Source organism: Phocoena phocoena, chromosome 2 (assembly GCF_963924675.1).
Source record: "Phocoena phocoena chromosome 2, mPhoPho1.1, whole genome shotgun sequence".
Taxonomy (NCBI): Eukaryota; Metazoa; Chordata; class Mammalia; order Artiodactyla; family Phocoenidae; genus Phocoena; species Phocoena phocoena.
The window spans coordinates 92,085,175-92,108,665 of NC_089220.1; the positions used below are offsets into that span (position 1 = coordinate 92,085,175).

The 23,491-nt window shown below is 36.0% G+C and overlaps 2 protein-coding genes across 2 annotated transcripts in view; one reads left to right on the forward strand and one right to left on the reverse strand.

The window, feature by feature from the left end:
* FAM227B (family with sequence similarity 227 member B) overlaps positions 1-23,491 on the reverse strand; it is a 247,538-nt gene that overhangs the window by 88,326 nt on the left and 135,721 nt on the right. The gene's annotated exons all lie outside the window — the stretch shown is intronic.
* The window catches only part of FGF7 (fibroblast growth factor 7), a 62,074-nt gene continuing 56,727 nt past the window's right edge, over positions 18,145-23,491 (forward strand). The window contains exon 1 of the mRNA XM_065871530.1: positions 18,145-18,699. Within this exon, the coding sequence (XP_065727602.1) occupies positions 18,414-18,699 (286 nt within the window). The 5' untranslated portion in view covers positions 18,145-18,413. The remainder of the gene's footprint in view (positions 18,700-23,491) is intronic.

The window sequence follows — 23,491 nt, forward strand, 5'->3', positions numbered from 1 at the left end:
GGGTAAATGTTATTAATATTTAAGTATTCTAGAAATTATATGGAATTCCTAAAAATATGGTATGTCTTGGTAAAATGTTATCAGTCATATTTCCAGTTATTATCTTAAAATGTTGTTATGTCACAGGAGTAACCAAGTTTCTTTGTCAATTGCATTGTAAACAGGTCTTCAACCGTGCCTTCTTAAGTCTTTTATCATTCATAGATAGCTATTGTTTTACTCTGATGTCTTTGCAAAAATTCTTCCTCTTCAAGATGATTCATAGCAAGAACTTTTTGACAACTACAGGTTTCTGATAACTTTCAGATCATATGCTGAACTGGGAGAAAAATTAAAGAATTTTATAGGAAAACCTGATGGCTTCATAAAACAGTTAACAAAAAGGACTTCTCTGGCAGTCTAGTGGTTAAGACTCCATGCTTCCACTGCAGGGGGTGCGGGTTCAATCTCTGGTTGGGGAACTAAGATTCTGCATGCCACGTGGGTGGCCAAAAGAAAAAAAAAAAGGATTTTTTACATAGGACTGAGTGAACTGGTGAATAGGGTTATAATTTTTATGGTTTCTGTCTGAAGTATTACTGGCTTTTAATCTGTGTTTTCCAGATATAAGGAAACTTATCTCCTAATTATGACTTATAGCGATTTGGTAAATTATACCTTTGTAAGCAGTACTGAAACATTTATCCTTTCTCACTACCTGATCCCTCCAGAGATTGGAAACTCTTGGGTTCCCAGAAGCTTTATTAGGTAAATTAGGAAGACCACCTCCTAACAGGTGCACGAATCTCAAGGTATTTTGGAAACCTCAAAAAAGGAGGAATTCACCCGAATCTACGGATATCACCCACAAAATCTGTGACAAGCCCTTGCCGTGGTTTTCCTGGCCTTGAGAGGCATTTTAAAAATTCAATCTGAGATTCCTTATTAAAAATTTCCAGCAAAGCCAATTTAGAAAGAGCCTGCATAATCAATTACACTTATGCAAATCATCAGGCCATGTTTATTGAAGCCAGACTTATTTTGCAAACAAATTAGTCTTAATCTAGCTTTATTTGGTAGAAATGAGGGTAATTATAGACAGAAAAAGATTACGTTTCAGTGAATATTAAATTCTAGTTTAGTTAATTATGGTCTGTATTTACTAAGTCTCACTTCCCAGATAGCTCCTCACTGTTTTATTACTGTGAAGTTTAATTGAATGATTAAAAGGACACTCCAAGCTTGTTTCTGAAGCTTATCTCAGTAATCTAGCTTTAGATGAAGATTGGATGCTCCATGATCTGCAACCAGGAGATAATACATACTGGAAAAGACATCATTTAAAGAACAATCTCTAACCTAAATGGAAGGACCCTCATCAGATACTCTTAACTAGCTCATGCACAGCAGAACTGAAGGGAATTGACTCTTGGATTAATACTTCCCAGTTAGAAAGGGCCCCTGCACTGGATTGGCTATAGAGATGACTACCAACACAAACTCACCTTAAAAAGACTCAACAGGAGAAACTACACTTACACCAGGACGAGAAGACAATGACATCAGAAATAGACAGATGTCCCAAGATGCCAGAACTGACCCATATGATCATTTGTAGTGTTTTTTTTTTTTTTTTTTTTACTTCTTGGAACTTTGCATATGGATAAAACATTTTTCCATCATGGGCCTGATTCTAAGCTAGTTTTAAAAATCAATCCAATTGGGGCTTCCCTCGTGGCGCAGTGGTTAAGAATCCACCTGCCAATGCAGGCGACATGGGTTCAATCCCTGGTCCGGGAAGATCTCACATGCCGCGGAGAAACTAAGTCCGTGCGCCACAACTACAGAGACTGCACTCTAGAGCCCACGAGCCACAACTACTGAGCCTGCATGCCACAACTACTGAAGCCCACGCATCTGGAGTCCATGCTCTGCAACTAGAGGAGCCACAGAGTGAGAAGCCCATGCACCACAAGGAAGAGTAGCCCCTGCTCACTGCAACGAGAGAAAGCCTGCATGCAGCAACGAAGACCCAAGTAGCTATCAATCAATCAATCAATCAATCAATCTAGTTGTCAGGTTTGTGGTCAATTACCCGACACAAAGTTGTGTCTGGAACTTCTGGTTTACCTTGGTGGATTTGTCCTCTCCAAGGCTCTAACTGGATGGCTCTTGGGAAATTTATTCTAGAAGAAAGAAGCTATAGTTTTGTTTGGGCCACTATTGATATTACTAGATGAGACTCCCTCACTTGGCCTATCAATTATACTTGCTCTGACCATCGCCATAAATACAAATTTTCTCTTAAAGTTACTCAGTCTCAATCAGAGCAACAAGCAAAATTTTGGCCAAAAAATATAACCTCCCTCCATTGTGGGATGGCTTTATATGGCTAACATGAGGCTATGATCACTTAAGTTTAAGGCCCCCCTTATGTTGGGAACAGTCAAACCATACTAAGGTAACCAGCCTAATAACACTAGGAAATTGGACTGGGTGCCTTATGCACAATGCCTGTGTATCATTTCCCTTAAAGATAAGAATTGTTACAGAACAGACTACGTCAGAAGACCTGGTGATATACTGTGCCACACCTAATGGAAGTTCTTGACTTAAATTCTTACTTATGACCTTACTCATACTACTAGCTATATTACCTGTATATTGCCTATTTTACAAGATTGCTGTTTCTTGCATTACTAAATGTGTGACAGAGCCTTTGATAAAATGATGACTAGGTTACCTGAAGCAAGTAACCAGTTATATAGTTCTATATAAGAACAATGATTGTAATAGTGTAACTCTAGATATGCTAAGAAGCAACAAGAGGGAACCATTTTCTGGACCATAACAGACTAGTAAGACAGGTGGTCCAGAGACCTTTGGCTACTGTTAATAGGACCTAGTCCAGTCACATTGAGTGGCCTATCTATGAAATCCTTGCCTGACCTAGGAATGAGCATTCCTAGCACTGTGGGACAAAACGGTCACGAAATGCCTCCCAAACCATGGTCGAATTTATGACCATGAGGGGGCGCTGTCACTACAAATTATTGCTGGCCATCTGGTTCTACAAGAATAAAGTCACTAGTCACTGCAGTCGCTGACCCTTAACACACTCTGAAAGGAGATCAGGGCAGAGATCAGGAATGAGGCACTCTGTGCTCTGGGAAAAACTGGCAGAACAGGCCTTTACATAGTTAGATATTTTCAGGAGAAAATTTTATGAGCCCAATTTCTTGCATCTTCTCATATCTAGACAAGCACTAAAATCATTAATGGGGACATCTGCTCCTCGTGACTAGCAGCAAACCTTCTGCCAAAATGTGTGCTTGACTGCATGTATCCCCCCTTCACTAATATCATATATATACTGACCCCCACCCCAACCTCTAGGGAGCAGTTCCTCAGAGCTATCTGAGATGCTATCTCCCATGCTACAGTCCTTATTTGGCCCCAAATAAAACTTAACTCACAACTCTCACGTTGTGCTTTTTTTTTTTTTTTCAGTCAATGAGAAGAATAGTCATTCAAATCCAGGTATGTCTGACTGCAAAGATACTATCTGAATCCTGAAAACCCTTCACAGGCCAGTTGTTCCATATTACCTCTCAATGCCATATCCTCTCATACTGTACATAGCTAGTAATTTCTCACTTAATATTTATTTACTGTTTCTTAGTGGTTCCAATTTTTTCTTTTTTTTTTTTCAGTACATAGGCTTTGCTATCTTCTTGCTCCCATAACACTTTGTATGTGTCATTTAACTTGTGAACTCTCAAAAATGAATTGCTAATGAGAAGAGTGAATCATTTTCCATGTTTAGTTTCCAAGATTTCTCATTTTGAAAAAATAGGTTTCCAAATATTAACTTGCTTTAAATGATTACGCATACAAACCCCACATCCATAAACTTTATCTTAAATTAAAAATAAAAGCCTGCCAAGCTAGAGTACATAAATAGCTCTTTTAAAATCACTGGATAAGAGTTTAAATTACCAGAGGTTGCATCATTATGGGTTATTTGAGAATTGTTTGTCTTCTATAATATGAAGTTATTCTCTTAGGAATACTGATTAAAATAGAAACCAGATGTGTTTTTCAATACTAGAGTGAAAAAAATGACAAACAAGTAGAAAATTATTATAAGAATGACCTAAGGAGTTTTCTAGAAACTTGAAGCATGGGTATAATAGAAAAAGTGTGTGTGTGTGTGTGTGTGTGTGTGTGAGAGAGAGAGAGAGAGAGAGAGAGAGAGAGAGAAGAATAAAAAAATGAAGGAGAAAAATGCAGAGAGAAAGGGAAGGAGAATGAATAGGATAAGAAACAGTTTCAGAATTCAAAACAGAAGAAAAAAACTTCCTAAACCTTGATAAATATTTGGTATCACCAAGGAAATAGCATAAATGAATTTTTACCTATGGACCAAAAAAGTGAAAAAGGAAAAAAACAGGGACAAGATGGTCTTTCAGTCTAAAGGAATAAATTAAATATGAAAAAGATGAGGACTATTGTTGAAAGAAAAAAAAAAGCCCCCTTTAAATTTAAAATATGACATGCTCTGGGTGCGATAAAATGATCCAGAAATTTTATATTTTTCACCCCTCTCTTCCACATTTTTAGAGGGATGAAAAGAACAATAATGTTTTTGATGCTTTGAATTTGCTTCTTGGTTTTATTTTCGATTATATTAGAAATACAGTATACTTATTACTACAATATGTCAACATGCTGAGTGGAATAAATGGAATGGAAGGTGTAAAGGCAATCAAGGGAAGGGAGGAGTGCACCGTACATAATTTCATTACCATTTTTGAATTAGTCTTTAATCGCCCCTTTCATTATACTAAGAACTAGTGTTATTCTCTTTAATTTTATTTATCCAAGGCAAAAATAATAAAGTGAACGCTATCCTATTATCCTTCGAATAATTTAAAATATAGTAGAACTTCATTCATTTGGGGTCCCTTAATTCAGAATTTGTTACCATTCAAATTGAGTTTGCATTGAAGTTTATCTTTCTGCTTTGCAGATATTTCCAAGATAGTACAAATTAGTAGGATAAATCAGTTGTCAGGGGAGATTTAAAAATATTTAAGAGAGAAAGCAACTTTCAAACATCTTTCAGTACTTTCACATTCACATTTGCAAATAAGTTAATAAGCTATTTCCATATTTTTCTTATTGATTCAATTAAGCCAGGTGACAGTTTGATTTATTACACATATAGTTCTTGGCATTAATAAACAGTACTTCTTTTAAAATATACTTTTTGATTTTTACTAATTCAGCAATTCTCTAAACTCATGAAACTACGCTTCCAACTTCCAAGCTTTTTTCTTTTATATATAAATTTATTTATTTATTTTTGGCTGCATCGGGTCTTCATTGCTGTGCACTGGCTTTTCTCTAGCTGCAGTGAGCCGGGGCTACTCTTTGTTGCGGAGCACAGGCTCTAGGCGTGTGGGCTTCAGTAGTTGCAGCACACAGGCTCAGTAGTTGTGGTACATGGGCTTAGATGCTCCACGGCATGTGGGATCTTCCTGGACCAGGGCTCGAACCCGTGTACCCTGCATTGGCAGGCAGATCCTTAACCACTGCACAACCAGGGGAGTCCTCCAAGCTTCTTAGGCTAGGAAATCAAAGCTACACTCTTATGCAGCCAAAAAATTCTATTAGAAAAAAATCAGGCAGTCTTTTGTTTTTCTTCTGGCTACTATCAAATGACTGATTAACTGTCTTTTTTTTTTAAACTTCACTAATTTCTCTTGGCATTAGATATATGAAAGTTTAGTTTCTGATATTTTTGTTGTTGTATAGTTCACCGTGGCATTATATGCTGATATGAACTACTCTACTACAACATTCCTCTAGAATATAAAAGCAATTTTCTTTTAGGTAAAATACTCAGAGAGAGTATTAAGTATTGATTTCTTTTTAAATTGCCAACATTGTTAGTTAAAAACTTCTTTCTCAGTGTCACAAGAATTGACTGAACTGTACATTAACCTATATTTGGACAACTTTGAAACCCATTTATGGCTGTAACCAAAAAATAAAACTCCTTTAGGCTTTTATAATAAGGTCTCATAACATAGCTTGCCTTCTGATAATTTCATGTGTTATAATACTGGGGTCTTTGATATTCTGGTTGTCAGAAATATTTTAAATTAGGGAAATGAGGAAGGATAGCCCTCATTTAACATTTTTGTCAAAATACATACTTAATACTGCTATGAGAAGAGTTTTCTTTTTGCACCAGAGTACCTTAAAAAGAGATTCTAATTCCACACTTTGTGTTAACTGATTTGCAAGATGCTTACTGGTTCTCATTTTAAGGGAGTAACAGGTCCAGATCCCTCTGATCCAGAATGAGTAGGTTTTTTGGGTTATAGCATTTCTCTCACCTAAACTTTCCAACCGCCTGATTTTCCCCTCCAATACTGGTCTTCTTCCAGTCTTTCTTATCTCTACAAATGACACCACCATTTATCCTGTTAACAAATGTCAGACATCTGGAATTTAACCTTGACTCCTCCTTGTCTTTCACATTGAATCTATCACCAAGATTTGTCTCCAAAATTTCTCTACCTGCTTCTTTCCCTCTCCCTGCCATGATCCTAGTCTAAGGAATCATCATCTGCAAAGTGGATTATAGCCACAGCCTCCTAACTGGTCTCCTTACTTCAACTTTTGCCATCCTCCAAACCATTCTCACAAAGTTTTCAGGATGATCACGTTACTCATTGATTATTACCCATGATACTTAGGATCAGATCCAAAGTCCCCATTGCTGATATCAAGATCCTACACACGTTGCTTTCAAATCACCTAACTTTCCCCTTGTTAACCCTGTTCCAGTCATACTGTCACTTAGTTTCTGGAACACACCTCATTTTCACCTCAGAGCCTTTGTTTTCCCTGTTACCTTTGCCTGGAATACATTACTTCCACTTCTGATTTCTTCTTATCCTTCAGATCTCAGCTTAAGTGTCACCTCCTCAGAAAGGTCTTTTGTGACCAGATTTAAACCATCCCTTCTCCTCCCTTCTCCCTCAAGTTATTTGTTACCATAGTACCTATTTATTTCCTCCTGCAATATAATCAGAATTCTTTTATATGTTCATAATCTGTCCCCTCCTCCATGATTTAAGCTCCATGAAGTCAGGGACCTTGCTTATCTTACCGAACAGTATATCTCTATCATATTGCGTACTACCTAAATACGCCGTAAATGTTGATTTGAAGCAAGTAGCTGAGTTCATCAAGGGACAAAGATTTTATTGCATCATTGAAAACTCAATATGTAAAATTTCAAAGGAAATATCTGATAATTGCTTACATGACTCTTGGGTTCCTCACCAGACTGAAGATATAAGAGAGAAGAAAGAAAGAGAGAAGAGTGGAGGCAGAGAAAGTAGGGAGAGGGAGAAGCAGAGAGACAATTTGTGAGGAGGATTTCTTCTCTGTTAGTTCCCTTCCCTACCAAGAGACGTGAGGAGCAGGTGAATCTCCCGTTACCCTAAATCTAGTGAGACAGGTGTTCTGGAAGTGTTGATCATCACAGAGGATGTTGGAACAGAAGTTCCCATGTTAGAAAAAGAAGACTAGAATTTTATTCAGGAAAAATGGAGGTGTTACTGAATACTTTTGAGCAGAAAAATAACATGATTACAACCGTGCTTTAGGAAGATTAACTTGATAGCAACACATAAAATGGATTGGAGGTTGGAGAGAAGAGATGAAAGGAGATGGGTTAGGATAGAACTGACATGAAAGATAATAATTACTTGACTTAGGATGTGAAGGTAACAACCGATAGGAAGAAACAGGTGTTGAAGAAATTGTGGTGGTAGAATTGATAATTTTTGGAATTGATTAGCGGGAGAACTCATTATAACTGAGTTAATATTAAATACAATTGAAGGGAAAATATGAGTAATATTTAAAGATAGCAAGAAGGTTTAGTTTGAAAAGAAAGCCAGGGAGGAGTATGAACCTCCTTTCTCTTATGCATGAGATATTTTGTTAGCTGCCAGTTTTACATGGACCTATATTTTACCAGATGCCTGGCTTTCTGTGAATGTATCTTTATACTAAGGATGTTGGACTCCATAACTTTCTTCTTCTTTACTACCATAATTATCTCTATTCTACCTCCTTCTTCCACTTTTGAAAAGTTTTATCTAGTGCTGAAAAGTCATGGTTTTAAAGCTAATGAATGAAAAATTAAAACAATTTTGTAATTAACACACTGACATCCATGACATTAAAAAAATTGCTAGTTTTACTCCTCATTTTGCTATGTAGGCAATGAATATGGAACCAAAGAATGACAATTTAAAGCAAAGAATGTAATAACCCTGACTGCATAGAGTATTTGTTGTTTTTTATAATGTTTTCCTAGGGGTGAAGCAAAACTCTCTCCATAGCCATTATAACAATTTCCAACTGTTAGAGTGGCACTAGGCTGTCAAAAACAGGCACTAATGTATTGCCCTGAATCAAGGAGACTGAGTCTTTGCTAAAGTTAAGCATTAATTTAAAGGGTGTCAAGGCAATCAAGAGTAAATTATATAATGTAACTTCATTATACAGAAAAAAGAAGAGCTAGTGACTCTCGAGATCTTGCTCCAGGTCCAAAGTTGTTTAGTAAGTTAAAAACATAATTTCAAGAGCTTGAATTCTAGATTAGCATTTTAGATAACTTTTTATAAACATAAAATGAAATAAAACAAATTTTTATAGACTCAGAGACACAAAGAGTCTAGATACATTTGTAAACTGAGATATTTATATAGTTGAGTCACAGGCACACCACAATTTTGAGCATATGACTCAAACTCTGTATCTTATATACAGTTAGTTTTTAAATGTTAGGGCACAAGAGTAAGCACAAAGTTTGCATAAATGAAGATTTATAGGAACCCCAGGCTTGCTCAATTACTTTCGGGATTTTACTCCAGAGTTTAAACTATTGTCTTCGACCAGGTCTATAAGTAGACACGCCTGTACTCCAGCCTCCTATTACACTTAGAATAAACCCGAACTCCTATTACCATGACCTTCAAAGTTCTTTATGATCTGGCTCCTGTCTACTTTTCCACTTTCACTAATCTCTCACTCCTTTTCCCATTGCTCATGTACTTCATTAATACTGGCCTTCTTTCAGTTCTTGGAACACAGCAAGGTCAGTCTTGTTCCAGGCATCTCAAAATTTACCTTCTCAGGTGGGCCTTTCTTACTTAAAGTAGGTCCCTCTACCCATTTACCTCTCTGCCTCCTACCTTCTTGAATACCTTCTTTGTATCCCATCCACACCCACCCTGCCTCTGCCACACACACATGCCAAAGATCAGTGCGTTTATGTTCTTCCACTGGGATGCATACTCTTTAAATGAAAAGACCACTTCTAGAATACTCACCATTGTATCTCCAAAAGTCCAAGACAACATCTGGCACCCAGTAGGTATTTGATAAATATTTGTTAAGTGAATGAGTCAAGGAAATGAGAAATGTTGGTTGTATGGCATGATTCAAAGTTGAGACTGAATTTATGAAATGGGACTGACAGAAGAAAAGATGAAGATAAATCCATAGTGTGGTGATAGTGGTGGGAATGTAGTGGAAATAAATCTTGGACCACAATCTCAAATATGCAAAGGATAACATATAACTTTACGTTTATAAATCAACCTAGCTTCAACTTTGAGAATTTCAACGCCCCTTACCTCCCACCCCCAGTTAGTGGAAAACTTATGTCAATTATTCTTGGGCTCCCCTCTTCTGCTTCAGGATGAGATAGAATTCAAGGGTCTTATTCAGGGCCAAGCCAAGGGCTTCTGGTTGTTGAGTCATTTGTCTACTCTGGTTACTTCTGGGTGTTCACTGACTCTGCTCACACAGTTCCTTCAGGTCTGAGTTCTCTGCTCTTCCAGATTTCTTTTAAAACACGGGAAATCTTTATGAGGGTGGCTTATGAGCCAGTCTGTTTAGACACATGGGCAGGCTTTACTCTTTGGAGCTTTGCTGCTTCTGCTGTGTGCTGTGGAGTTACCAGAAATGTAGAGCTTGGCTTCCCAAATAGACTTTTCTCTATGCTGCCTGTTCTATGGACTCTACCTTCTCTGGGATGCCTCTCAAAGGCACTTTTATGTTTCAGTTCTTTTCAGGGAATTTAGCAGAGTTTTTTGTTTTTTTTTTCTCTTAAACTCCAGACTTTATGTGTAAACTATAGGCATAGGTATGACTGAATATTTTTTTAAAACTGTATTCATAATTTCCTCTAAAATGGCTTTCCAAAGCTGGCATCTAAAGAGCTCTATCATCTCTCAACTCAAAAGAGCCTTAGGATCATCTTTGACTCCCCCTTTTTCTTCTTCTTTCTTAGTAAATGAAATTACTGGCTTCAAAACAGCTTTTCTTTCTCTTCCCACTGCCAATCTGTTGATTCTGGAAGTTATCATTGCACACTGTAATAGCTTCTTGATTTGTCTCCATGCTAGTATTCTGCTCCCCAAACCATTCTTTATACCATCACAAGATAAATGAACCTATTACTATCCATTTCCAAAATACTTCATAGCTCCTAATTGTTTCCCAGTTGAGGTGAGATGATCTGGCTTGTTATTTATGGTCCTGAAAGATTTGAACCCTTCATTCTCTTGCCTGCGTTCCTTCTAGACTCTCCCCAACCTCTTTCTTAAATTATTCTCTTTAGTAAAAATTTTACTCTGTTCATGTATCTCATTACTTGCACTTGTAATATTGCATGAACTAGAATATTCTCTTCCCAGCCTACTTACCAGCTGTACTTCTCTAAACTGTCCTAACAGTTATTCCCTAATTCTTTGAAGAGATCACTTTTTGCAGGCTTTTGATAATCTTTCTATTATTGTCTTGAATTATAAATTTATTGTGATTTACTTTTCATGTTTTCTTTCCCTAATTAGACTGTGGACTTCTCTTTTTTAAATTTTTATTGTATTTTTTTAACATCTTTATTGGAGTACAATTACTTTAAAATGGTGTTACTTCCTGCTGTATAACAAAGTGAATCACCTTTACATATACATATATCCCCATATCTCCTCCCTCTTGTGTCTCCCTCCCACTCTCCCTATCCAACCCCTCTAGGTGGACACAAAGCACTGAGCTGATCTCCCTGTGCTATGTGGCTGCTTCCCACTAGCTATCTATTTTACATTTGGTAGTGTATATATGTCCATGCCACTCTCTCACTTTGTCCCAGCTTACCCTTCCTCTTCCCCATGTCCTCTAGTCCCTTCTCTACGTCTACATCTTTATTCCTATCTTGCCCCTAGGTTCTTCAGAACCATTTTGTGTTGTTGTTTTTTAGATTCCATAAATATGCGTTAGCATATGGTATTTGTTTTCTTCTTTCTGACTTACTTCAGTCTGTTTGACAGCCTCTAGGTCCATCTGCCTCACTACAAATAACTCAATTTCGTTTCTTTTTATGGCTGAGTAATATTCCATTGTATACGTGTGCCACATCTTCTTTATCTATTCATCTGTTGATGGACACTTAGGTTGTGTCCATGTCCTGGCTATTGTAAATAGAGCTGCAATGAACATTGTGGTACATGACTCTTTTTGAATTATTGTTTTCTCAGGGTATATGCCCAGTAGTGGGATTGCTGGGTCGTATGGTAGTTCTATTTTTAGTTTTTTAAGGAAACTCCATACTGTTCTCCATAGTGGCTCTATCAATCTACATTCCCACCAACAGTGCAAGAGTGTTCCCTTTTTTCCACACCCTCTCCAGCATTTATTGTTTGGAGATTTTTTTGATGATGGCCATTCTGACTGGTGTGAGATGATATCTCATTGTAGTTTTGATTTGCATTTCTCTAATGATTAATGATGTTGAGCATCCTTTCATGTGTTTGTTGGCAAACTGTATATCTTCTCGGCAGAAATGTCTATTTAGGTCTTCTGCCCATTTTTGGATTGGGTTGTTTGGTTTTTTTGATATTGAGCTGCATGAGCTGCTTGTAAATTTTTGAGATTAATCCTTTGTCAGTTGCTTCATTTGCAAATATTTTCTCCCATTCTGAGGGTTGTCTTTTGGTCTTGTTTATTATGGTTTCCTTTGCTGTGTAAAAGCTTTTAAGTTTCATTAGGTCCCATTTGTTTATTCTTGTTTTTATTTCCATTTCTCTAGGAGGTGGGTCAAAAAGGATCTTCCTGTGATATATGTCATACAGTGTTCTGCCTATGTTTTCCTCTAAGGGATAGTGTCTGGCCTTACATTTAGGTCTTTGATCCATTTTGAGCTTATTTTTGTGTATGGTGTTAGGGAGTGTTCTAATTTCATTCCTTTACATGTAGCTGTCCAGTTTTCCCAGCACCACTTACTGAAGAGACTGTCTTTTCTCCACTGTGTATTCTTGCCACCTTTATCAAAGATAAGGTGACCATAGGTATGTGGGTTTACCTCTGGGCTTTCTATCCTGTTCCATTGATCTATATTTCTGTTTTTGTGCCAGTACCATACAGTCTTGATTACTGTAGCTTTGTAGTATAGTCTATAGTCAGGCAGCCTGATTCCTCCAGCTCTGTTTTCCTTTCTCAAGATTGCTTTGGCTATTCAGGGTCTCTTGTGTTTCCATACAAACTGTGAAATTTTTCACTCCAGTTCTGTGAAAAGTGCCATTGGTAGTTTGATAGGGATTGCATTGAATCTGTAGATTGCTTTGGGTAGTATACTCATTTTCACAATGTTGATTCTTCCAATTCAAGAACATGGTATACCTCTCCATCCGTTTCTATCATCTTTAATTTCTTTCATCAGTGTCTTATAATTTTCTGCATACAAGTCTTTTGTCTCCTTAGGTGGGTCTATTCCTAGATATTTTACTCTTTTTGCTGCAATGGTAAATGGGAGTGTTTCCCTCATTTCTCTTTCAGATTTTTCATCATTAGTGTATAGGAATGCAAGAGATTTCTGTGCATTAATTTTGTATCCTGCTACTTAACCAAATTCATTTATTAGCTCTAGTAGTTTTCTGGTAGCATCTTTAGGATTCTCTATGTATAGTATCATGTCATCTGCAAACAGTGACAGCTTTACTTCTTCTTTTCTGATTTGGATTCCTTTTTCTTCTCTGATTGCTGTGGCTGAAACTTCCAAAACTATGTTGAATAAGAGTGGTGAGAGTGGGCAACCTTGACTTGTTCCTGATCTTAGTGGAAATGCTTTCAGTTTTTCACCATTGAGGACGATGTTGGCTGTGGGTTTGTCATATATGGCCTTTATTATGTTGAGGTAAGTTCCCTCTATGCCTACTTTCTGGAGGGTTTTTATCATAAATGGGTAGTGAATTTTGTTGAAAGCTTTCTCTGCATCTATTGAGATGATCATATGGTTTTTCTCTTTCAATTTGTTAATATGGTGTATCACATTGATTGATTTGTGTATATTGAAGAATCCTTGCATTCCTGGAATAAACTCCACTTGATCATGGAGTATGATCCTTTTAACGTGCTGTTGGATTCTGTTTGCTAGTATTTTGTTGAGGATTTTTGCATCTATGTTCACCAGTGATATTGGCCTGTAGTTTTCTTTCTTTGTGACATCTTTGTCTGGTTTTGGTATCAGAGTGATGGTGGCCTCATAGAATGAGTTTGGGAGTGTTCCTTCCTCTGCTATATATTGGAAGAGTTTGAGAAGGATAGGTGTTAGCTCTTCTCTAAATGTTTGATAGAATTCGCCTGTGAAGTCCTCTAGTCCTGGGTTTTTGTTTGCTGGAAGATTTTTAATCACACTTTCAATTTCAGTGCTTGTGATTGGTCTGTTCATATTTTCTATTTCTTCCTGATTCAGTCTTGGCAGGTTGTGCATTTCTAAGAATTTGTCCATTTCTTCCAGGTTGTCCATTTTATTGGCATAGAGTTGCTTGTAGTTATCTCTCAAGATCGTTTGTATTTCTGCAGTGTCAGTTGTTACTTCTCCTTTTTCATTTCTAACTCTATTGATTTGAGTCTTCTCCCTTTTTTTCTTGATGAGTCTGGCTAATGGTTTATCAATTTTGTTTATCTTCTCAAAGAACCAGCTTTTAGTTTTATTGATCTTTGCTATCGTTTTCTTCATTTCTTTTTCATTTATTTCTGATCTGATCGTTATGATTTCTTTCCTTCTGCTAACTTTGGGGTGTTTTTGTTCTTCTTTCTCTAATTGTTTTAGGTGTAAGTTTAGGTTGTTTATTTGAGATGTTTCTTGCTTCTTAAGGCAGGATTGTATTGGTATAAACTTCCCTCTTATAACTGCTTTTGCTGCATCCCATAGGTTTTGGGTCGTCGTGTTTTCATCATCATTTGTTTCTAGGTATTTTTTGATTTCCTGTTTGATTTCTTCAGTGATCGCTTGGTTATTAAGTAGTGTATTGTTTAGCCTCCATGTGTTTGTATTTTTTACAGATTTTCCCCTGTAATTGATATCTAGTCTTATAGCATTGTGGTTGGAAATGATACTTGATATGATTTCAATTTTCTTAAATTTACCAAGGCTTGATTTGTGACCCAAGATATGATCTATACTGGAGAATGTTCCATGAGCACTTGAGAAGAAAGTGTATTCTGTTGTTTTTGGATGGAGTGTCCTATAAATATCAATTAAGCCCATCTTGTTTAATGTATCATTTAAAGCCTGTGTTTCCTTATTTATTTTCATTTTGGATGACCTGTGCATTGGTGCAAGTGCGGTGTTAAAGTCCCCTACTATGAATGTGTTACTGTCGATTTCCACGTTTATGGCTGTTAGCATTTGCCTTATGTATTGAGATGCTCCTATGTTGGCTGCAAAAATGTTTACAATTGTTATATCTTATTTTGGATTGATCCCTTGATCATTATGTTGTGTCCTTCTTTGTCTCTTATAATAGTATTTGTTTTAAAGTCTATTTTGTCTGATGTGAGAATTGCTACTCCAGCTTTCGTTTGATTTCCATTTGCATGGAATATCTTTTTCCATCCCTCACTTTCAGTCTGTATGTGTGTCTAGGTCTGAAGTGGGTCTCTTGTAGACAGCATATATATACGTCTTGTTTTTGTATCCATTCAGCCAGTCTATGACTTTTGGTTGCAGCATTTAATCCATTTACATTTAAGGTAGTTATCACTATGTATGTTCCTAATACCATTTTCTTAATTGTTTGGGGTTTGTTATTGTAGGTCTTTTCTTTCTCGTGTGTTTCCTGCCTAGAGAAGTTCCTTCAGCATTTGTTGTAGAGCTGGTTTGGTGATGCTGAATTCTCTTAGCTTTTGCTTTTCTGTACAGGTTTTAATTTCTCCCTTGAATCTGAATGAGATCCTTGCTGGGTAGAGTAATCTTGGTTGTAGGTTTTTCCCTTTCATCACTTTAAATATGTCCTGCCAGTCCCTTCTGGCTTGCAGAGTTTCTCCTGTAAGATCAGCTGTTAACCTTATGGGGGTTCCCTTGCATGTTATTTTTCCCTTGATGCTTTTAATATTTTTTCTTTGTATTTAATTTTTGATAGTTTGATTAATATGTGTCTTGGTTTGTTTCTCCTTGGATTTATCCTGAATGGGACTCTCAGTGCTTCCTGGACTTGATTTACTATTTCCTCTCCCATGTTAGGAAAGTCTTCAACTATATTCTCTTCAAATATTTTCTCAGTCCTTTTAAGACAATCCATTTTTAAATTTAAGTCTTGAATATTTAATTAGCAATTTTTGACCTCTGTTCTATTGATTTCTTAGTATAAAATCTGTAGGGTCAATTTGGAACACATGAATTTAGGAGCTCTTGAATATCTTTACATGTGAACTAACTGTTAATAATTTTCATTTCTTTAGAAGAAATATCCAAGTCCCAGGAGTTCTGACCCTGCTCAGTATTGTTGCCTACAAAACTAATGGAGGTATGATTCAGATCACAGTAGCATCATACTTTCTTTTTTTTTCTTTTCTTTCTTTCCCCCCTTTTTAGAGAAATAAATGATGGAATATTTTGTAGCTATCTAGCTTTCAACAAAGGCAATTAAGGAAGGGCCATCCTCTTCTGCTCTAATAAACTTAGAAATGTCATATTTGGTGCCTAAAGAATAACTGAATATGTTTAAACTATGCTGTGCTATTGATTCTGTTCTCCAAAAGCATAGACACAAAGGGAAATCACATAAATTACAATACAACTGAACGTACTTAATTTTGTTTTCCTATTTGGTCTACATGCACCACCTGGTGGTAAAGTCGTGCATTTCAAGTGCAGTGTTTGTGTGTGTGTGTGTGTGTGTGTGTGTGTGTGTGTGTATGTGTGTGTTGGGGGTATTAATATGGGAAAGAGAATTTTAATATGTATTCCTAATTATTGTTTTAGATTAACAATCCAATTATTTTGCAGCAAATATCTAATAAAACACTAGAACGCTACTATATACACGTTAGAACAGGAAATAAAGGGGAGAATAACTCATGTTGGAAAGCAAAGTAGCATTCTCTTATTTACATGAGCTATACCTCTTAAAATTCCATCCCTAAATTAACATTTATTTATTGCATTAATGTTCTTATTAAGGGCAAGAGTCAAACATTGATAACCAATATAAAACCATATAATTTTTTTTAATTTTTAAGAATAATAATTTTAAAAGTATGTATCCTCGTCCTTATCTTAGTAGTTAGTGTAAGTAACAAGTCACAGAATTTTAAAACTACAAGGCACAATAGAATCATCTAGACTAATTTTACAAATGTAGCAGCTGAGATTCAGAAACGTCAGGTGACTTGCCCAGGCCATACTGGTAATTAGTGGTCCAACTCAAATAAGAATGTTGTTATTCTTACTTTCAGTCTAGTAACATAAGATATAAAATTATACTCATATGCAATGCAGAAATATCTCTGTATGAAGAGATATACCCTTAACTCAGCTATATAGTTCCTGAAGACAGTAAGATGTGAATTAATACACATTAGTAGTTTCATTCTAACATTCTGAACACAAAGGAGTAATAGTAGAAATGCATGCATCATAAAGCTATGTAAAAGATTTTAAGTTAAAAAAATCCCTTTTACATACATGTTCCAAGGAATATTTTCAACTTATATACAACGTCTATGTTATAAGACAATCTAAAAAAATTCCCTTTCCCTTTCTAACTGCTTTAGAGTCAGAGATTTGTTTCTACAAAGTAGGTACCCAGTTGTAGGTCTGAGCATAAACCATGTTCATAGCTCCCTCTCATGACCATTGAATGAGTACTATACAAGCCTCCTTTATTCTCGCTGTTGTATTCAACTAACAGCTCACTGGTTAAGTTTTAATTGCTTCCAATGAGGTCAGCAAAGGTATTTATCGAAAAGCCCTGAATAAAAGGCTCCACACACACACACACAAGCTCACACGCGCTCACATACACAGAGAAAATCCTCTTGCCTGTTGATTTATGGAAACAATTATGATTCTGCTGGAGAATTTCTCAGCTGAGAAATAGTTTGTAGCTACAGTAGAGAGGCTCAAGTTGCACAGGGCAGACAACAGACATGGAATTCTTGTGTATCCAGCTGTTATCAACAGAACAAGTAAGTGACTGTTATTTGTCTTTAAAAATAATGCTGAATATTTGTTAGTAGTTTATCTCTTTTTCTGGTTTTAGTACTGAGGGGAAAAGTAAAGTTACCAGATTTTTGAGCTGTGAGATTATCTATAGTAATTCTGCTGTAGAACTTACATAAAGATAAGGTTGAAATTCTCCAGAGCAATCCTGACATTTAACTTGAGAAATGTGGGCAGCTCAGGAGAAAATAACTGACAAACCACAGACGTAAAAGAATATAATAAAGAAACCTAGGGAAAAGCATTTATATTTTGTTAATAGTAATTTTAGAACTTAATTTAAATCAACAGCTCTAATTGCAGGATATTTCTTACCAAGTACGAACTGGAATGAATGGTACAATCATATTCTGATTTGTCTCTACTAATGCATAACTTTTGTAAATCTACATACAGAGTGGTAAAGACATTGACATCCTCTGTGAAAGCTGTTTTAAATGTACCTTCACAGTATGAATTACACAGTATGTTATAATAGTATTTACACACTGAAATTTATACATATAATTTTTCATCTTCCTCTCTCTCCTCCCTCCCCATTCTTAATCTCTCATTGCAAACAGAAGTCAAGTAGCAAACAGCAACGCAGCAACTGAGCTTATTACAACCTGTTTTTATAAGGATATACTGACAGAGAGTTATTTAAGGAGGAATTCTATATTGTTATCAGGAACTAAAAGGATAAGGCTAACAACTTGGAGAGTGCAACTACTCTTTCTTAAATCAATCTACAGTTCACAGATAGGACGAGGTCAATGACCTAGGAACAACAACCAACTCAAGATTTAATTTTCATTATGTTATTCATGAACACCCGGGGCACTATACTATAATGCACAAATGGATACTGACATGGATCCTGCCAAGTTTGCTCTACAGATCATGCTTCCACATTATCTGTCTAGTGGGCACTATATCTTTAGCTTGCAATGACATGACTCCAGAGCAAATGGCTACAAATGTGAACTGTTCCAGCCCTGAGCGACATACAAGAAGTTATGATTACATGGAAGGAGGGGATATAAGAGTGAGAAGACTCTTCTGTCGAACACAGTGGTATCTGAGGATTGATAAACGAGGCAAAGTCAAAGGGACCCAAGAGATGAAGAATAATTACAGTAAGTAATGTTTTTTATTTACAGCACAGCTTATGAACCTTAATCTGTGAAAGGATCAATTTTCAAGTGACATGTTTTCTCCGTTTCCTTTTTTTTTTGAAAAAAAAATTAAATGTAACTTTCTATTGGCTCTAAATCGGGATAGTTAAACTATGTTCCTAAAACTATCTCCTGGAGTAGGGCAAATCTACTAATACTATAGTTGGAGCTGATCACTCAAGCCGATTTGAAAATATATTCTCCATGTCCTAAGCTCAAAATGCTCATATGTTAAGCAAAATGTAAATGCTATTATTCATACTGAAATGTGATTTATTGTCTTCTAGCAAAAGTCATTAGGAACTCTAATAGAGTACTCAGTAAATGCTCACCAAAAATGACTTACCATTAGTTTGAGGAACAGATAATTTTTAAAAATAATTTGATTTCCCTTGAAAAAATATTTCCATGGTGCGAAATACTGAAAACATGCATTCAGTGACTTGTGCAATTGTGTATAGTTTTAAAACAGAAGGGAATCTGTGGTATCCTCATCTGTTCATAACATAAAGAGCTTGGATTTGATTGCTTAATCATTTACCTAGGCACAAAAATAGGTTCCTTCTAACACTTTCTTTATCTAAATATTCTGTGCCATAATAGTTCCATGGTACCTTAAGAGAAATGTGAATGTGAAGGAGGAAATAAAAGTGAGTTGGAAGAGATGTTAATTCCATGATTTAAATGTAAATAATTACATTTTCCTCAAGAATCAGTTATTCTTTTCATGTTGATATGTCAGGATTGGATTTATCATTTAGCAGTTATGATTAATAACCAATTTCAAAAGTATTAAGTTTTATGGGGTAAAATATCAATATATACCTGAACATATACATTAAGAATTTAAAATCCCTGAGTGGAAGGAAATTTTGTTTGTATAACTAGTACTTGAACAATGTCATTATCATATCATTTTATAATATTATGTATGTTAAAGTCAATTGAAAAAGAATGCATGGGGTGATGGTGTAAACATTTGCCTAGCACAGTGCTAGGATTATAGTGAATATTTAAAACTTTTGCTGCTTGTTTAATAAATGGCTTTTAGGCTTCCAAACCAATGAACCAGTATGGGAATATGGGGAATTACGTTTCCAATATGAAAATGAGAGAATCCACTTTTTAGACTGTAATTGATATAGAATGTTAAGGCCATTTAAATGGATTGCTAACAGTATGGTTTTATTATTACCTCCATTAATAATGTTAATGTGCTAGTTCTAGAATATTGTTCTGATTATCCTGAAGTTTAGGTAAGGAAATAACTACTTGGAGGAAAGTTTTGTGGAGAGCTACTTCTCTGTGAGCAACAGAATTTGGCTGACCTCAATAAATAAATTTATTTAAAAGTTATTGAGATTTATAATGGATAACAGAACTTGGTGGAGAAAACAGAGCCCAGGTGGAAATTATGACAGATAGGTCCAATCCCCGCCTATGAATGACTTTGGAACAATTTCTTACTTTTTCCAATTCTCATTTTTTTATCTACAGATGATCTCCAATATACCTTCTAGTTCTTACAGTCTATTTTATCCTAAACCTCAGAATATATAACATAAATGTGAACAATCTAAGTACTCATATAATTACCGTAAACATTGAATGAGATGAAAGTGAATGTCATCTCAAAGATAAGTTGAGCTGTCAGAACTAATTTCAAATTGTAATAATAAGGTTACTGAACCTAAACACTATAGAATTCTTCCATATGCTAATTCCTTTTGAATGCTTTTACCAAGTAATGAAAAATTAGATGTAAAATCCAGTGAAAGTGAATAATATTCATAATTATTTGGGATCAATTAGAATATCTACGATTGGAATGCATTCAGATATATACGTTTTATTTTATATTAAAATTTCTTGAAACCATGAAACTCAGGTATTTTAAAGCATACACAAAATGCTGAAGTTTTTTATAGTTTGAAACACAATTTAGCACTGACCTTGAGTAACCATAAAGCCAATTTGGTAGACAATTTCTATTCTAACTCTAATTCTACAGTAAAAAAAGAAAGGAAGAAAGAGGGAGGAAGGAAAGAAGGAAGGAGAGAAGGAAGGAAGGAAGGAAGGAAGGAAGGAAAGTCATTTTATATCATTATAAATTAGAATGTCACAATACCGATATACTAAAAGACATGATATAAAATATATAAATAATCTTCACTTCTATAAGCTTTTCCATAGACTGTATACCTAGTCTATATACTTTCTTGATATGATAAATTCTCCTGGAAAGGGAAACTTAGATAGGGATCATTTCAGTAACTCCAAAATTGTTGTCAAGTTGTGCTGCTATCCTATTGAAGAAGCCTGTCAGGCTTCTCCATAAAGAGGGGCTAATCACTGTTGTCTATAGGAAATCCTAAGGCACTCCATTGAAAAATATATGGAGTATAACATAGAACAGAATTCTGATAGTCATTTCCTATTATTCAATTTTAAAATTGAATGCCTCATACATAAAACATGCAAATTGTCACATGTGACGCTGAAGCTACTGTATCCAGGTACAAAGAAATCTAGGTACAAAGAAAGTGCTCAACAGAATTTTAAAAAGTCAAAGAAAACAAAAATATTGAAATTATAAAACTTGTAGATTGTTTACATTCCTCAATCCTTAATTGAATTAATGAACAAATGAACAAAAGATGTTTCCTTCCTATTTTCATTAAGATGAGACAGTAAAAGGTAATTGGATTGTCTACTAAACTGAAACTCCGCAGAGGTCAGAAAGTGGTAAAGGTTAAAATTAAACTTTGAATTTCATTTTCGGTGTTCTGATGCCTTAAATCCATTCACTGGTTGTTAAACATCCTTCTTTGGAGGCCTTTTAAGATGGTATAGATTTAAATATCTTAGATGATAAAATCTGCATGAAAAGTTAGATGACAGCTACCTGAAACAGTTTTTCTCTGGCTTACCATACGAAAGCCCCCAGTCCATTCTCATGGCTTTACTTTGAATGAAAAGGAAAGTGACCTGAAGATGTTAATGGACCTTGAAGGACTGCTTACTTTACCAGCAGAAGCACTGCTCCCTCATAGGAATGTGGCTTATAAGATATTGCTAAGATAATGGACTGGAGTAGGTAGGTGAGGTGAAAAACCTGGGTGTATAATTCTCCTTCCAGAAGGTGTTGGGCTGGGGCAGGCGAATGGAGGGCCTAGAGGAAGAGAACAGGAGTGATAAGGAGGTGGATATGATGGCTCATGTCTCACATCTTTAGGGAATTAAAAAATTACTTGAGCTACCCTGGGTTGTAAGGGTCTCACTTCAGTCTTAAGTATAGTGTTGTCTTGTGAAATATTTTAAATCTAGATAAGACTGAGTCAATGTCAGAAAAAATGCACCAAGTAACCCAACAGAAACAAGACTTGTATTAGTAGCCATATAAGCAAGACCTGACTATGTAAAAGTAGGAATTCATAAGAGGCCAAGAGATGCTGAACTGCATTTCTGACTCTGGAGGGGAGAAAAGCTATCACTGGAGAACGGGTCCTGAGATCGCACGCTATTCTTACCCCGGAGGCAAGAAAGCCTCTCCTCTCAACTTGTTCTCTGGTGGCACCACATTTAGCCTTTTAGTAGGTTTCTAAGCGATGAAACTAGAACTTAACCTGAACTAGTAAAAAGAATAATAAAAGCATAAAATGCCCCTTCAAAATGAAATAAATATCCACATTCTCTGCAGAGGAGAACATTAATAATATCATGAAAGGACTGGCAATGGATGGTCAATACTTCCACTGCTGTTGCCAGAGTTTCCCCTTGGGGACTAAGGCCAGAGGGTGAATTTAGATAATTGGACCAGGCAACCCATCAGCAGACAGAGGCAATCACTCCTCACCTGATACAAATAACACTGCTGTTTAAGCTGGAAGTCGAGGTGGTGAGTGAGAGACAGCAGCAGTGCACTGGGCAACCAACAACTGCCCTGAGAGACAGATGTGGACTCTGAAAACTCAGTCCCTCAGGATGATTTTCTTGCTTTCGGCATCCAATTACTAAAAAGTTTTGTGGTTCCCATTCCTTTTCAGAGGAAATCCTTAATTGCCATAAGCCATTGATTCAAGAAAAAGTATGCCTCACTTGTTATTATTAAGCATTGTAAGTTCCATAGCAAGAAAAGGGTTAGCCATTCTGAAAACTGGCCAATGATTTGGCAATATTGTCTTTTGGATTGTTAGACTGTGACTGGATATGGCCTAGCAATTGGCAAAAAGCAAATAAACACACTGCTGTTGGATCTGATTTGACCACAAAATCTTCAGTGACTCAATTGTCAACAATTCTTTGGATAAGCTCCTGCTCAACAAGAATCTCTCCTAGTAGCTAACAAATACGCATATCACCTCTAAATACAAAGACAGCAAACTTGCTTATTCTCCAAAGAGTTCTTAGCAAGTTATCAAAAAAAGAACAATAATTCACACCATCAAAATAAAAAATCAGAAAATCATGACAACCACATCTCTAAAAACAATAGACAAAGAGGAACATATCTATGGAACTGAACCAAAATCGTAGAATTACTGACAAAATGGAATCCTGTAGAACTGGTGACCTTACTCTCCTTTAAGTCGTGAAGGCTGTAAATTATGGAAGATTTGGAAATACTAGCAATTTGGAAATAGCTAGATTTGGAAATATTAGCTATTCTTTGAAAACTTTAATGTTAAGAATAATTTTTCATTTTATGGTCTTCCTCTTTTTTTAGGCTAACACCAGTGCCTGGCACTTATTA